The sequence below is a fragment of the Poecile atricapillus genome, chromosome 14 (genome assembly GCF_030490865.1).
Source record: "Poecile atricapillus isolate bPoeAtr1 chromosome 14, bPoeAtr1.hap1, whole genome shotgun sequence".
NCBI classification, from domain to species: Eukaryota; Metazoa; Chordata; class Aves; order Passeriformes; family Paridae; genus Poecile; species Poecile atricapillus.
This window is the reverse complement of record NC_081262.1, coordinates 6,577,910-6,594,165: the sequence shown is the minus strand read 5'-3', so window position 1 is coordinate 6,594,165 and position 16,256 is coordinate 6,577,910. Positions and strand designations below refer to the sequence as shown.

Below are 16,256 nucleotides of genomic sequence, written 5' to 3'. Positions count from 1 at the left end.
GTTGTACACATTTGTATCTAAGTAGGAAGGAGTGGGCAGAGGGTGCGTGATTCCTGCCTGGAATAAATGAACCAGGGTCTTCACAGAGAGCTCCATCTGGCTACCAACATCCACCGTCACGTAGCCCAGAAAAGACAGCTCCTGTATCTGACTGTGGAGCTGACTTCACTGGGCAGGAGCTGAGAAACCCAACACTCAGGCAGATTTCTGACAGAGCTTTTTGTCAGAGTACTGTGGGCATAAAAAAATCAGTGAGGTGCTCCATGGTAATTTCTTGTGAAATCTCGATTGATTTGAGCAAGGGTCATGGCAGCTGAAGAATCCTCATGTCTCATGATAGACATTCCCTAACACTTGTGTGGAAATGCAGATATTTGAACTAGAACAGATGAATTTGCCTGAGCTAATCATCTATTTGCTGGGGTATCTTTTGTCAGTAGCTGTGTGTTGTAATGTGATATATTCTTTTTGCCCATAGCAGAAGCAGCAGCGAGCTCTCTAACATCTGTTGGGTTGTCATTCCCTGTGTTCCATCCTCGTTGTTTTGTGTATTTAGTCTTCCTGTAAATATGCCTATCCTGACACTTACTGTCAGCTGAAAATTGCGTATTGTTTCTGTATCAGTGAGCTTTTGCCTAGCCTAAAGGCCTTTCCTTTGACCTTTACTCTGCTGAATTGTTTGAATTGCACCAACTATTATGCAGCATTTCTTAAATCATGTATTCCCAAGGAGGATCCCATTTCTTTGCTGCTGTAAAGGAATCATAGCTCCCATGGAAAGCAGAGGTGGTGTTCTTTGCCCCTGTTCTTTACACCTATATAACAGAGAAGAGGAAGGCTTTAGGGCAGCTCTCCCTCACTGTCTGGGCATTTCTGGAGAGCTGTAAGGTCTTCACTGAGTTCAGAGGTGACAAAAAATCTGCCCCCAGTGGGAGGTGGAGGAAGGAGCTGTCAATTTGTTTAGCTCTCTTCCTTTTTAATGACATAATCACCTCTTAAAATGGCTTCTCTGGCATGAGTCTGAACTCTGGCACTGCACAGGGTTTTCTGGGACGTTGCCCAGAACCAAAACCATACCAGCCTCTGAGGATTTGGCGAGTCCTAATTAATAATTCCTATTGAAAAACGAGGCTGCAGGAGGTAGTAGCTTTCCTTTCTCCTCCTGTTTGTTTATAATCTCACTGGGTCCTGTGTTTTCCTTGGAGCCCTGCTGGTCACAGGACTGGTGCCTTCCTGATGGCGTCAGCAGCAGCCATGAGGGAAGAGCAGGACATTTGCATTCCCCATATGAGATTTTGCAGCAAATTTTGAAAACTTCAAAGTCTTTAAATGGATCTCTTCAAACCTATCAGGACTGTAACACACTTCTTATTAATAAGATATGGAACTGCTCGCATCATATTTTGTCATTTAAATTTAGAGTGCCATTGGGAAATATGGACCTTCAGAAACATGGAAGTGACAAAGGTTTGTAGCAGAAGGTGTACAGCAGATGCTGTGTCTGGAGGAAGGGTTTTGCTCTTGTGCTTTGTTCTGCAGCTGTTATTGTTAACCTGACAAACTCTATTTCAGCTTTTTAGTTATTGATTTAAAGCTTGCCATAGTAGCTCTTCCTTTTAAGTGGAAAAGTGTAATGAAAAAATGGTAGTAAATAGTTTTTCAATAAAGCAAGCTGGACTAGATTTTGTATTTGCTCAGCACTATTTTCTTAACTGGGACAGCGCAAAAAATATGTTTTGCAACGTTTGTGTGTTTAATGTAAAAGGAACATTCCTGAAAATCTTTCTCTTTTGAAAGGTTTGGCTGGGTAGTCCTGGGAGTGCATTTAGTATCCATGTTGTCATGTAACATTTTTTCTTACAAAGGGGTGATGAGTGTGTGCTGTGTACAGTTCCCATCTGCTGGGAGGAGGGTGACAGGACCGAGGTATTTGTTTGTTTTTGGTGAGATACGCTGGTGTGACAGACTCGCTTTCTGTGCCAACACTGGCACACGGGGAAGCTCTGCTCAGGATCCAGCCCTGCTCTTTTTCCCTGCTTCCATGGCCTGTGTGAAGGTGTGTGAGCAGGATTGTGTCAATCATCCTTACATTGTTTAGAGACTTTAGGATGCAGCTCTGAGGTACAGCAATGTGTAACTGTGCAGGTCTCTGCCTTTGGCTGCCATGCAGAAACACACCAAATTCTTCATTGTCACTCTCCTTGGCTGCAATCTGCCAAAGATAGTGAGGCTTGGACGGGGTGGTCAAGGCACATGTGCCAGAGTCAGATCTGGGGTGCTTTAGGCAACAGGAGATGAGATGAGATGAGCATCCTGTGACTGCTAACTTAGTCTGACTTCAAACAAGCTCTTCCATGCTCTCAGCTATTTTCCCCTTCCCTTCCTGCATCCTGTAGAGAGTAAACCAGGAGGAATATTCCAGACTTCATGTGAAGTAGGAGAAAATAGGAAAGAATGTGCAAGTTCAAAAGAAATACAGTAGTTATATGTACCATTGCATGTCTGTACTTGAAGATGAGTTTTGCACCTATGATAGTGAATCAACGGTTTGATGCACTGTTGAAACCATATTTTTAAAGTAATTTCCTTTCTTTTGGCTGTAAATGAGGATTTCTATGGTTTGGAAAATAATCTGTCCCAAAAATGTTTCTATTGCCCTTTTTTCAAGTGAAGGTCACCTTCTGTATTTCTCTGGGATCAAACCCATATTTATTATCAGTATAACTAGAAGTGAAAAAAATTTTTCATAAGTCTCTGGATTTTTGGTGGCATTTGTTTATAGTACAGTAAATGTATATGCATGAACTTTTTGACAGTTCTGTGATGGAGCATGTTTGCATTTTTAATGTGTTACCCTCAGCTTGAATGTTCTTTTTAAAAAATATTTGTTTTACAAATACATAAAATTCTGTTTATTACCTCAACACAGCCGTTCCATAGATGCAGATATCAAAAGAAATTAGCATTTCCCCAGATCCAGGTATTTAAATGTGTCTGACTATATCCTCCTCTGAACAGTAAAATGGAGTTGCTCCCATTGAAGTAGAAAGAATACCAGAAATGGTGGTATCAGGATATCATCAGCTTTGGTGTTCTTCTGTTAAAAACACCACAGCAATCGCAGTGTTATTGGTAGGACCAGGTGTCCAGGTGGCAGAGGGATGTGCCTCGGGATCTGCCTCCTCCCAGCATCCTGCACCAAGTGTTTTGGGAAGGCAGGGCTGCCCCTGACCCCAGAAATGCCATCACATTTTCTTCTCCATGCTTGGAATAGGCAGACACTCGGGCACATTTTCCACTCCTGAAATCCCTCGTATTCCTTGGCACGTTTGGTGTTTGTCTGAGCTCCTGGGCTGGCTGGAATCCTCCCCATTCCAGATGGCCACTTCCATTTGTACTCAGGGCTGTGACGACACCGTGCAAGCTCACGTAAGCCAGCACACACTGTGTCAGCACACACCACACCTTGACAATTAAACTGGTGTATTTATAGAATCAATAGATTGTTTCCCTATGTCTGAACTAGCCTTTCTCCAAAAGTCCACTATGTTTTGGTTAAATTTCATACTAGAAATGTATATACACAGTAATCAGAGGTGCAATTCCCATTGATTTAAGTGAGAATTCCTACTTCCCTTGAGATGTTTTGAATTTCTTAATTTAAGTCAGTAGAGATTTGACATTTCTGCCTCCTACATTAAAGTTCAGTAAGACATCTTGACTTATAAACAGGATGGAAAGGAAACTGCAAAGGTCATGTGCTTATAGGCTTCCCTAAATAGGAATGGGTATAAATCATCTTCTTTGGGAATTTTTGTGATTAACTTTCAAGTTTTTAGAAGACAGAACATAGGTAACAATTTTAAAAAACCAAATTTAAATACCCAAGTCTCATATTTTACTGTTAATTCCCACTATTTTCCTTGCAAAAGAAATATTTTAACAGTCTTATGATTATGTTGTCATTTGTTTAGCTTAAGCAACTCAAGAATTATTAAAATGCATTAGGTTATAAATTATGTGGATTGCTAGCTCATTTATATTATCTGTCATCAGATAAAACATGCAATTAGATTTCTGGGTAGAAAGTAGTTAATCTGAGGAGGAAAACACTAGACTGAAAAATATTTAAATCATAAACTTCCTTCTGGTGATCTGGAAATGGAAAAAAATGTGGATTAATTTAGAAGGGATATTTTATAATAGTAAATAAGCTGGCAATTTTCATATGTGGTGGGGTTTGCCTTCTTAAATATATCCAAAAGTTGGCAGGATGAAATAGTTATTTCTAATAAGAACTATTTCTAATAGAAATTCTTACTAAAAATGTGGTTTGATCTGGCTCCAGTGGAATCCTGGGTAAAGGCTTTTACAATGGCTTTTCATTGTATAAAAACAGAAGATTCTTCTCTTTGGGAAGATACAGAAATGAAATTGTGATATTTTGGTTCTCGGTCAGATGTGTAGGTGTGAGTGTGCATTAAGATTTTTGTTTGGGGTTTGTGGGGTTTGGTTGGTTAATTTATTTTTTTTTTAATACTTTTTTATTACTTCAAATGGGTCCTGATTACCAATAGAGTATCTGGTTGCTGTTCTGGCTCAAATAGAAGTGCTGAATATCAAGTTTCAGTGCATGTAATGCCAGGTGACAGATAGTGTGAACTGATGGCATCCAGTCTGTATAAAACAGTTGCCTATTAAAATAATGTTACCTTATTTGTCTTTACCACTGTGCATTTTCTCATTTCATGCAATTACTAACGAATTCTAAAGTAATTTTAACAACAAAACCCCCAAACCACCTGTCCTGGCCGTGTGCCTGTGTGCCAGCCCATGTAATGCTGGCTCCCCTGAGTCAAACAGCAGCAAGCAGCTCTCAGATCTGTGCATCTTGGCCTTTCAGGTGGGGAAGTGGGAGAACAACTCCCTGAGCCTCAAGTACTCGGTGTGGCCGAGGTACAGCTCCTTCGCCGACAGCGACCCCGATGACAACCACCTGAGCATTGTCACCCTGGAGGAGGCTCCCTTTGTCATTGTTGAGGATGTGGATCCTCTCATGGAAAGCTGCCAGAAAAACACCGTGCCGTGCCGGAAATTTGTCAAGCTTAAGTGAGTAAATGCACTTTTCTTTTCCTGACTGCAAAATATAGTCCTTTATTTTCTCACTAATTATTTGCTTCCTTCCTGTCTGCCTTCCTTCCTTCCTGCCTGCCTTCTTGCCTTCCTGCCTTCTCCATATCTTTGCTATTCCTTCAATATTTTGCTTCCTATGTCTCTTTCCCTTTCCCACATGGTATGGTCTTTGCACATCCTCCTTTTTAAAAAGTTGTGTGTTTCTGGTTATACACGTGTAAGTCACATTCAGTTATTAACAAAAGAGTAAGTTTATAGTAAAGTCAATGAGAATCAGCCCTTTTCAGTCACATGGAAGAAGATTGTGTTCCAAAATGGGTCTATCTTAATGAGTCCTCTTTGAATTGTTTCCAGTTATGTTAAGATATGCCTACTTTCATCAGTCTGTAACAATTTGAAAATGTCTCCTAATGAAAATGTAAGTTTATGCTGAAATTTGGTATAGAATAAACTATTCCAGCATAAAGTACCATTGTGACTTACCATCAAGAGGAAAGTCCCCTTCTTTCAGTGCTCCATAACTTTGGAGCAGTCATTAGAAATCAGTGGAAGAGTTCCCTCTGTACATTTGTCAGTTGTGTTTTACCTGCTGAACGCCTTGATCTGTGTATTTATGAACTGAATATAACAGGATTTTTCCTGAGGAGGTGTGAGGGTATATGATGCATGTTTCTGAAGATTTCCAGAGGATGCTAAATGTTTGTGCACATGCTTCCTGAAGCTGGAGAATTTATTTATTTATTTATTTTTGCATAACTGTACTTAGTTAAGTTGTAAACTAGTTTTATTTTAATTTTGAATTCTTCCAAAGACTGTAAGATATTGTCTTGCCCTCTGAGGATGTGTCAATTGAAAGCTTCTAGAGGTCACAAAATTAACATTTCAGAAAAAAAAAGATGAAGAGAAAACTTCCATCCTTGCACTTAAAGACAGCCTAAAGTTCACCTTCTCCAAAGTGAAAGGACAAGGAGAGTGAAAGGCGCACTTTGAGAAGATGCATCCATTTCCAGCACGGTGAACTGCTGTGCCTTTTTATAGCTTACATGTTCTTTAATTACTAAATGACATGTAGTCTGATGTCTTGAGAGTAAGAGTAATAAAAGTTTAATCTGATCCTAAGAGAGAGATTAGTAAGAGCAGGCTGTATGTCTTGCTGGGGCAGTGCAGTGCGTGAGGCTGGCTCCTGGAGCAGAGGGATGTCGTGTGAGGTAACGTTATCTCTGCGAATCAGCAAGCAGCTCTCTCTTATTAGCAGGAGCTGCAATCACCATATAGCTATAAAAGCATCCTGTGGGTTATTTTTCCCTTGATTTGGAAAAACATGGTCACTCACAAGAGTGGCAAAATGTTGTTTCACGGTGTGCTGTACCGTGCTGTTGTGCTGCCTCTGTTTTTCCCAGCAGGAGTGTTTATGTGTGTCTTCTCTGTTGACAGCAACAAAACTAATGAGGGAACTAACGTAAAGAAGTGCTGCAAAGGATTCTGCATCGATATCTTGAAGAAGTTGTCAAAAACTGTCAAGTTCACATATGACCTGTACTTGGTGACGAATGGGAAGCATGGCAAAAAAGTCAATAACGTGTGGAATGGAATGATTGGTGAAGTAAGTTCTCTTTTAGGTAAAAGAGTTCCCGGGCAAGGGCTCGGCGATGCGCGGTCGAGCTGGTCTGGAGGAAGGAGGTGTCCTGTGCTGACGTGTGTGCTGTGTTGTCCCCGTGATCAGGTGGTGTATCACCGGGCAGTGATGGCTGTGGGCTCTCTCACCATCAACGAGGAGCGCTCCGAAGTCGTTGACTTTTCGGTGCCATTCGTGGAGACTGGGATCAGTGTCATGGTGTCACGGAGCAACGGCACAGTTTCACCCTCTGCTTTCCTAGGTATGAGCTCCAGTCCATCCAGATAACCTAATGGCATTTCTGTAGAGTTTGGTAGATTTAATTGTGTGTTAAGGTATGTAGTACATTAACACAGTTCTGTTAAGTTTTTGAATTTTTCATGAAGAGGTTTCTGCTGTGTTGATGTGCTGATTAACATGATCATTAACACATGGACACAGTGCTGTTGGTTTTGGATGCTGAAAGTGAAAACCAATGACAGGGATTTCAATATGAAAAAGAATCCCCTAAAATCTTCATTTAGGAAAATTACATCCTCAACCCTGCTTCCTTACAAACTAACTTATGCTTGTTTAGCCCATCATAATTTGTTTAATGTCTTTTTAATAGTAAAAAAAAAAATTGAAAAACCCATTGTAGAGTGGAAGAACAACTTCCTTATCTTTAGATACAATTCAAAGCTAGTTTTAATCACTACTTCTGGCTTCTGAACACCCCATTACCACACTGAAGAGCTGAGTGTTCTCCCCATTGAACAGTGGAGATTCAGCAAAGAAATGAAAGGCTGGGCAGAGAGGAGGTGGGATATAAAGAAACAAAGACTCTGTGCTTCTTTGTTTGCATGCTTCTTGTTTCAGTTGTGCATTTTTCCTTCTGTTATTTCCCTCTCCTCTTTTAGTATTTACAGTTCCTTTTAGTGTTTGGCCTGAATTTATCTGAAGCTGAAAAGAGAATGAGCCAAGAGGTGGTTCAGAAGTGCCCAGAATGCTGTTATATTCTTCATAATGTATTTGGGGCCACTATTTTTAAAGATATCTTGTACTGGAATAGTGACACTAAAACCATTAAGTGGAAAAATAAAAAATCAGTATGTTCCAGATATCTTGGGGCATAGTTTAGAATGTTCAAGTCCATTGGGCCACCAGTGAGGCCAGTTCTAAATTGCTAAGTGGAAATTCTTCACTCCCCCTGAAGTTGCTCACAGACATTGAAGGGCAGATTAGTGGTGTAGTATCAGACACAAGCAGGCAAATAATTGAATTTTCTTACACAAGAATCATCATTTAACCACAGAGCTTCTCATATCTATTCCATAAAAAAGCATTACAGAGAGGATGCAAGTAAATATGACACAGTGAATAAACAAATTATTTTACAAATGTGGTGATACCTAAGTAGATTTTGTTAATGTTTGGTATGAATGAAAGACTTTAAAGTGAAATTGCAAGAAACTGTACTTGTAATGAAAATACTCAGAGAGTATCTTTTCATTTCTTTGAACCACTGAGTAGTGAAGTTCATTTTTAAATTTGCAGTTGCAGCATGTTGAAATGACCATTAGAGATAAGAATTGGGGTGTTTTTAAAGTGCAAGTGCAGTTGATTTTTTTGCTTCTGTCTGAAAAACCTGTTTACAGCCACCATCAAAAGAGAAGCTGCTTTTGCATTTTTCACGAGCAACAGAGTTATTAGATTTCTAAAATGCATTTAATGTTATTGGTTTAGTTGGATGTGTATATAATTCAAAAGAAACAAAAATAACCCCTTCTCATAAAGCTCTCTAAAATAGCTCTACTTTTGAAGAAATCTGATTTACTGCACCAATAAATCAAGTCTATGCTCCCAGAAGTGTGCTCTGTTTTTTTCAGGCGTAGATGGAGCTGCCAGTTTGCTGGAATTGACTGTGTATTTTGATGAGGTGTGCGTAGTAGTAAAATGTTTTGCCTTGCAAAATACTATCAGGCAGATAACTGAATTTATTCACAGACTGATTTTGTTTCAATTAAGTGAGTGTCTGAGAATAGAGTCATCTTACGTAAGTCTGTTAAGAGATTTTAAAAAAATCTTTCAAATACAATATTATTTTTAAAAAATAGCACTTGATTACAATTCCTGAAATATCTGGGTTTGTGAATTGTTTCTATGAATGTGGACAAGTCCAGGGTTTTGTGTGACTACATTTTTCCAGTCGTTGTGTCCAACAGATCTGAGTAACTCTCAGTAACACTGACAGGCTGTGACAGCCTCTTCCTCATTATCTACCGTGTCCCGATTCTGATGTGTCTCCTTCAAATGAGAATTTTATCCACGTTAAAACATTTTCACATTGTACTAGAAATCACATGTACTAGATCTACAAATACTTTTTTTAATGATTCTTTGGAGTTTTGGTTCAACTTCATTTAAACAACCAAATAAAAAAAGAGAAACCTTCAATCTCCATTTCTATATTTTTCAGAGGGAGAGTTCATAGGTGAGGTCAGTTTTCTTTTCTGGTAACACTGATGGAATAGAAAATCTATGCCCCTCTTTATTTAATGTATTCCTTAAGTATTGGTTTTGGTGGTGGGAGGTAGGACTCAAAGACATCTTTTTCTTTGCTTGATATTCTCGTTGTCAGTCATTTGAAAGATACACTAACAAGTCATATATTAGTTTTCTTTCTGCCATATTGTAGCTTTACTGAAAATTCCTTTCAAACCTGCTGCTTGCCTGAGGGAAGTTCCCTATCTGTCCTTTGAGAATCAAAGCACTGTGCTGAATTTGTAATTGGATCTCTGATAAGACAGGAAGATCGACTTTGTTATTCAGTTGATTTTGTACTTGTTCAGTCTTACTGCTTGCTATTCCAAGTAGCTTTTTGTTTTCCTATTGCTTCTATTAATTCTCCACCTCATTACCAGACTCCTTAAATTATTAAAGAGAATTCTGCTTAAAATCTTGTTTATACCTCACTTTTGTACATTGGCTTGTTTTGCCCTTTGCCTTCTTTAGATTTGACAAATTACCATTGCTGTTTCTACACTGCTGCTTTTGATAAGGGTTTTATCAGCCTTGCTTTCTTCTGAGAATGCTGTCAAAATTTTATAGTAGTTCTACATGAATTCCAATTTAATCCAGTTACTAACTGAATTCAGAAAATATTTTTTAGACTGTATTTGGCTACATAATGTCCTTTCCCTGACTGTATCTACATAGATCTTTCTCTGGCTTCTAAAAATTCTGTTATTTTCCTAACTTACCATTCTCTCCCAAACAAATAATTTTAGTACTTGAAAGAACTTCATGCCCTGTCTTAAAAATAAAATAATTAATTGAAAAATTATGACTCCTTTGCAAGAGGAAAACAGTTTTGTTTAAAATGTCTCTTTTTTGCCTTTTTAGTTAACATCCAAAATCACCACTGGGGCTATTTGTTATTTGGTCTTGTCTAAATTCCAGATTTCTGAAGAATAAAGAACAAAGATCTCATGAGTTTTCTATGCTTGGGCACAAATTTTTACATTTCATTTTATTCTGAAAGATCATCTGAATTTGGGCAAAGCTCAGATTGGGCTGTTTGGCTTAGCAGAGCTCAGCTCTCAATCATTGTTCTTTCCTTCAATAAGGAAAAAAGCTTCAGTGATTCTAATATTAAATTCAAAGAATGAAAAAGCTACAAGAGAGGAACTTCTTGGGCTTTCAAAATCAGGCAAAGCATTTGAACACACTGATTTTCTGTAATTTCAAGTGTGTCTTGATTCTGTCCTAAATCCTATATAGGATTTTAAGATTTGTTTTCTCACACTTCAGAGCAAGCTCACACATAACTTTGCACAAGTTATGATGTAAAGTGCCCCAGATAAACTGGCCTGAGAAAGAGATATTGCTTTGCCACGCTAATCTTTCTTAGAGATATCCTTGTACCAAGGCAGCTGCCACAAGGACTCCTGAAATGACAGAGAATCTGTGGTTGGGAAAGATGATATTTGATATTGATATCGAGTCCTTTTAGAAAGTTGGTGCTTAGTCTGGTATTTGAAACTGCTTTTAGCTCTATGCTTCAGCCTACTTCTTTTACTTAGTTATGGTTCTTCTGTCTTTCAAACTGACATCCAATTTTCCATAAACCCTTTTGATTTCAGTAATTTGCTCCCAGATGAAAATGTGACATTCAAAAGGATGTGTTTGCAATTGATAAAAACATCATCTTCATTGCTGGTAAATAAAAGTAAGCACAGAGAGAAAACAATCCTGAAACAAAAGCATTTAGTTTGAATGCAAGTATTTATCTTTCCTCCTCTAACACTTTTTGTTGGATAGAAAATGAGAGAAAAGTCTACTTCCCTGAATTACCAAATGTATTAAACATATGCTTAATTGCTTTTGCTTTTCAGAAACACAGTCACAGTGGTCAGACCATTCTGTTGATAAATTTATATAATGCAGGATGAATAGACACAGCACTTGTGTCTACTGTGGACTGAATAAGCAGCGACTCACACCAATTATGTGCCACTCAGTGTCAAAGAAAAGTGTGCAGCCTTCTGCTCTCAATTGCAACTTACATTTAAGCTTTTGACTTTATGGATTTTGTCTATATATACTAACAGCAGTTCATTATATATTGCTTAGTTGTTTGCTAGCATTTTTATTGGAAAGAGCTGGTGTAGAGAAAGCTGGTGGGCTTGCCTAGGCAAGGATATTAGAATTCTTGTGCTGTGACTGGTTTAATGAACTGTGTTTCTGTTTCTCCTGTCTGTTTTGCTGCAGAGCCTTTTAGTGCTTCTGTCTGGGTGATGATGTTTGTGATGCTTCTCATCGTGTCTGCCATGGCTGTCTTTATATTTGAGTACTTTAGTCCTGTAGGATACAACAGGAACTTAGCACAAGGCAGAGGTAAGATTTGCATTTTACTCAATTCCATGTCTGTAAAAAAAATCATTTATTTCCCATCCCTGGCTCTCCATCTTTTCAAATAAACATAACATAGGAATAAAACAGTGAAATTAGCTATGAAACTGTTCATGTTCTTCATTTAAAGTATGATTTCTTGAAGGCTCATATGCTCATGTTTATGATTCCCATTCAATGGAATAAAGACAGAGAGCAGGGTAGATGGTATCAGAGTTTTATTCAGACAGTGTTTGGTTAGTACACAGCATCAGCTGTGAAGTGTCAGCTTCAAAAAGCACTGAAATATGTTCTGCTCCTGACTATTACGAATTCATGACCAGTTCAGAGAAACTTACCTAAAATCCTGTGGTCTGCTGGACAGTTTGAAAAATAACAGTTACATTGTCCATAGTTTTGTATAGCCCCTGTAAAAAGTCAGATGAACTCTCAGCCTGGAAATGAGGCCCCTGGCAGAAGGGCATCGCTCCTTTCTGTGTAGCACCCTTGGTTACAGAACCTTCATTTTCAAAACACACAAGCTCTGTATTAACTGTTTCTCAGTGAAGGCTGCACTTTGACTCAAGAGTGAGCATTCCATGTCTCACGATGCCCTCATCCTCCCATTTCTTAACTGACATTTGAGAGTGCAGCCTTTTTTTAAAATTTCTAAACCATTCTTGCCTTGTTTCATAACAAGAGATCTTCCAGCTTGGTGAGCACAGTTCTGGGCGCTATTAAAAGGAAATTATTTCTTCTAGACAATGGTTTGTTCCCTGAAAAAATGGATTTCTGTAATGTTCAGATGATGTTATCATTTTAATAAGATGATAAATGTGTAACCTCTGTCTGAAATAAACACTGTGTTAAAAGAGGGGAAATCAAAGGTGAAGATAGACACTGAGGATCCAGGGACTTGGCTGTTCTTTTCTGTGCCACCTCATGTGCCTAAATTGATTATTTAGTGTACTTACAGCTACAAAGACATGTTATGGCATTGGACTATCCCAGCTTAGCTCTAAAGGCTTGCCACAAATCCAGCTGCCATTAATTTCAACCCTGCATTTAAAAAAGAATAAAAAAAATATAAAAAAAGAAATTATCTCCTCTCATTTCCCTAGGCATTTTTTGCAGGATGAAGCTCAGTGATAATACAATTTCCAGTGGCATAAACAGAATTTTAGATTCATCCCTTGGCATATAATTTCTGTAACACTGTTGCTTAGAAAAACACACATTATCCCTGTACCAGCTCAGTCCTTAATGTGTCTAGAAGGTAGCTTCATAAACCAAAAGTCAGCTCCATTGTGTTTATTTTACTGCACTCTATTTTCCTAGTGCTGCTGCAGAATAGAGCATAACCTAAGATGTAGAGCTTTGACTGCATTGTGAAATATTTGCACTGCACTAGAGAGTATTTCTACTGAAAGGAGAATATGCACTGAGTATACCCACTTAGGGTTTTATTGTTTTAAGAATCATTGAATTATTATTAAAATATAGTTAAGTGAATATCTAAATCTATATTTGTAATGTGCATCCCCTTGGATAAAAGGACAGGGCAGGGAAGGAGATAAAGTCACAGACTTCTGCATCAGAGCTTATTGACTAAATTGCAATTGGACTGAAAAAAGGATAATTATAAGTAGGCCAAGTGAGTCAGAGTCAGGGGAGGCCTGTTTCTCTCACTGAGGGTACAGGGAGTCTGGGTGATGAGCAATGTGTGATTGCATTGTACTTACTTGAGCTGGGTGAGAAAAACTGCCCTTGATTCTCACAGGGCTCTACAAATGAGGCCTTTGGAGTGGATAATGACATTTTCAATCCACTTCTGCCCCCTCTGAGCCTGGGGCAGTGTACTGGCCGCTTCCAGCTTTGGGATGAATTAAAAGATGACCAAAACCAGAAATAACAAAAATTACAGAATGGCTTAGCTGGGACAGAGTTTTACCTGTAATGTCAACACATTTGGAGTCACAGAACTGACTCTGAACATGTGAAGCAGCCAGAGCCTGGCTTGCTCTAAATTCCATGTCTATACAGGTAGCTCCTTTGTTCTGTCTTTCTGATTCATGCTCTGAGTACAAAGGTGCTTAAAAGTAGGTGACACATTCACACACTTTGATCTTAAAAATGCTTACATAATGTTCAAAAAGCATAATGTTGGATGACTGGAGATGATAAAAATAATTTGGGAAGAAAAGTACTAGAATTGAATCATTAAGATTTAAACCTCCAGTTTTCCATTTCACATGTCTGCTGGCACAGAAGACTGACAGGGCAACACTGTGGCACATTTCTTCTGCAGGAGACATACCAGCCTGCTTCTCCTCCAAACCTATGCTTTCCATTTTCATCTTAAAAACTTTGAGCCATATGCCACATAGAAAAATGTTGAACTGTTTTGAAAAATGTGGAAATCGTTGTCATTGCAATGGAGGGTACCTGTGGTTAATCCTGTGATTATATTGGGAATACAGTGACTATATACTGAGGTATTTTCTAACCACATCTCTGGGACCAATGGGTTATCCCTGCTCGGTATATTGGCAAGGTTTAATTTACCTGCAGCTGGGCTAACTGCTTTTTGCAATTGCAGATCCCCATGGACCATCCTTTACCATTGGAAAGGCAGTGTGGTTACTGTGGGGCTTGGTCTTCAACAACTCTGTGCCCGTGCAAAACCCCAAGGGGACGACGAGTAAAATCATGGTGTCGGTCTGGGCTTTCTTTGCTGTCATTTTCCTGGCCAGTTACACTGCCAACTTAGCTGCCTTTATGATTCAAGAGGAATTTGTTGACCAAGTGACTGGGCTGAGTGATAAAAAGGTAGGTATACAGCTCAAAAGAGGTCAATGTCCATTCTCCATAATCCTTCTACAAATTTGTATTTCATGATAAAAACTCTGAGCAAGATAATGAACTAAAACTGAATGATTTCCTTGAGTGCAAGTGCAAACTTTACTAAGAAACCTAAGACCCAAAATATCAAAATATCAGTCTGTTTTCAAAATATCTGGGTTGTCTATTCAAAAGTAGCTGCATTAACTGAAAATTACCTTTATTTTGTGATAGAAATCAATTAGTGTTTGGTTAAAAAGAATGCCTCACCAATATAAAAAAGCTCAAAAAATTTTGTAGGATATCTGCAATATATTAATAGAAAAAGACCATTTGCAAAATTATTGTGAAGGATATGCACAAGACAGTTGAAGAATGCTTTTGTCTGTGCCCAGTTGTTTGAAAATGAAACTAAATATTGACATTAAGAAGAAATATATAAATACAGTATAGCCCAGGGGACAACTTCACAAAGGGTTTTTCTCAAAGGACAGAAAAGAAAGGAAATTTTTACTAAAACCAAACCAAAAGGCAACATCTCAGCCTTGTCTGTTTTTTTAACTGCTTCTTATGACCAGCCTTTGTTTGATTGCCTGGTATATCAAAGCAAGCGTGGCTAGAGGAAAGATAAAAAGAAACAAAAACGATAATAGTTTTGTTTTCATTAAATTGTGTTGTCACAAAACCTTTCAAAGAGCATGAAGACTATTAAATATCCCTCTATTTTAAGACAATATTCTTGGAAGAGACAGATTAATGCATTCTCTCTTGGGGATGAAAAAAAGATTTGAGAAATATCTTCCTCCCGTTGGTGAGAAAGAACAGAGCGTTTTCCTGGGCCCCTGGCTTTGGCAGGATTTGCACCTGGCACAGCAGTGGGGCTCAGCTCTAACCCTGCACCCTCATCTTCCCCTCCTTGCTTTGCCATGGGACTGGAAATGTCAGCTCTTGTTCTGTAGCTTTTGGCTAAAAACTTCCTCAGTGTTGTCATTTTTCTATTCTGACTGCTAAATAGGATTTCATTTCCACAAAAAGCAAAATAAAAGTAGAAAAATACTTGAATCAGAAAATACCATCTGTTCTTGTGTGGTCTGCTGATCATTTATTTGATCTGCCACCTTTGTTTCTATTTTTTGGTTCTTCAAACTTTGCTTGAAGCACATAGAGATAATCCATGCCTTTTCTGATTAAATTCAACAAGTTAGAAGTCTAGAAGAGCAATGAACTATTTCAGAATATTCTTCTTGTCATACATGGCTTTTGCCTCCTCCTCAATCCTGAGATTTCTTTAAACAAATCAAATAATTTGGGATAATTTATGGGAATGTAATCTGATTGATGTTAAATTATTTTTCTCCCCTCTTTGCCATGTTTGTACAGTTCAGTAGAGAACTCTGACCCTTGCAGGAAGCAAAGCAGTCATAGGCAAGGGCCAGAAATGTGGGTATAATCAGTTTTGAATAATTAATCCCTAAAAGTTCACGATTTTTTTTTTTTTTAAAATAAAAAACCCAAAACCCACTTCTGGGCTGGTAAATCAGTTTGTTATTCTTCTCTCCCAGTTTTCCCACTGCCACGCCTGAGGAGTCAATCTCTTGTGTCAATTCTATACTGCCAGTGCAATAAAGTGTTTCCAGTTAGAGATACTGGGATGTCCCCATGTGATGGAAAAATCAGGAAAAATCCCCTTTGAGCCTGACCCTCAGCATTCAGTGCTGTCCCATTCAGGATGTTGCACTGTATCAGCTGGCTCACCAGATTTGCTGATGTGATGATAATGTGTTATTTACACCTC

The 16,256-nt window shown here is 38.5% G+C and overlaps 1 protein-coding gene across 2 annotated transcripts in view; it reads left to right on the top strand.

Annotated features, from left to right (window-relative positions):
• The window catches only part of GRIN2A (glutamate ionotropic receptor NMDA type subunit 2A), a 158,370-nt gene that overhangs the window by 105,932 nt on the left and 36,182 nt on the right, over nt 1–16,256 (top strand). For both annotated transcript variants that reach the window (XM_058849603.1, XM_058849602.1), the window contains exons 6-10: nt 4,904–5,109; nt 6,568–6,736; nt 6,857–7,010; nt 11,501–11,626; nt 14,220–14,449. In XM_058849603.1, coding sequence (XP_058705586.1) covers nt 4,904–5,109; nt 6,568–6,736; nt 6,857–7,010; nt 11,501–11,626; nt 14,220–14,449 — 885 coding nt within the window. The remainder of the gene's footprint in view (nt 1–4,903; nt 5,110–6,567; nt 6,737–6,856; nt 7,011–11,500; nt 11,627–14,219; nt 14,450–16,256) is intronic.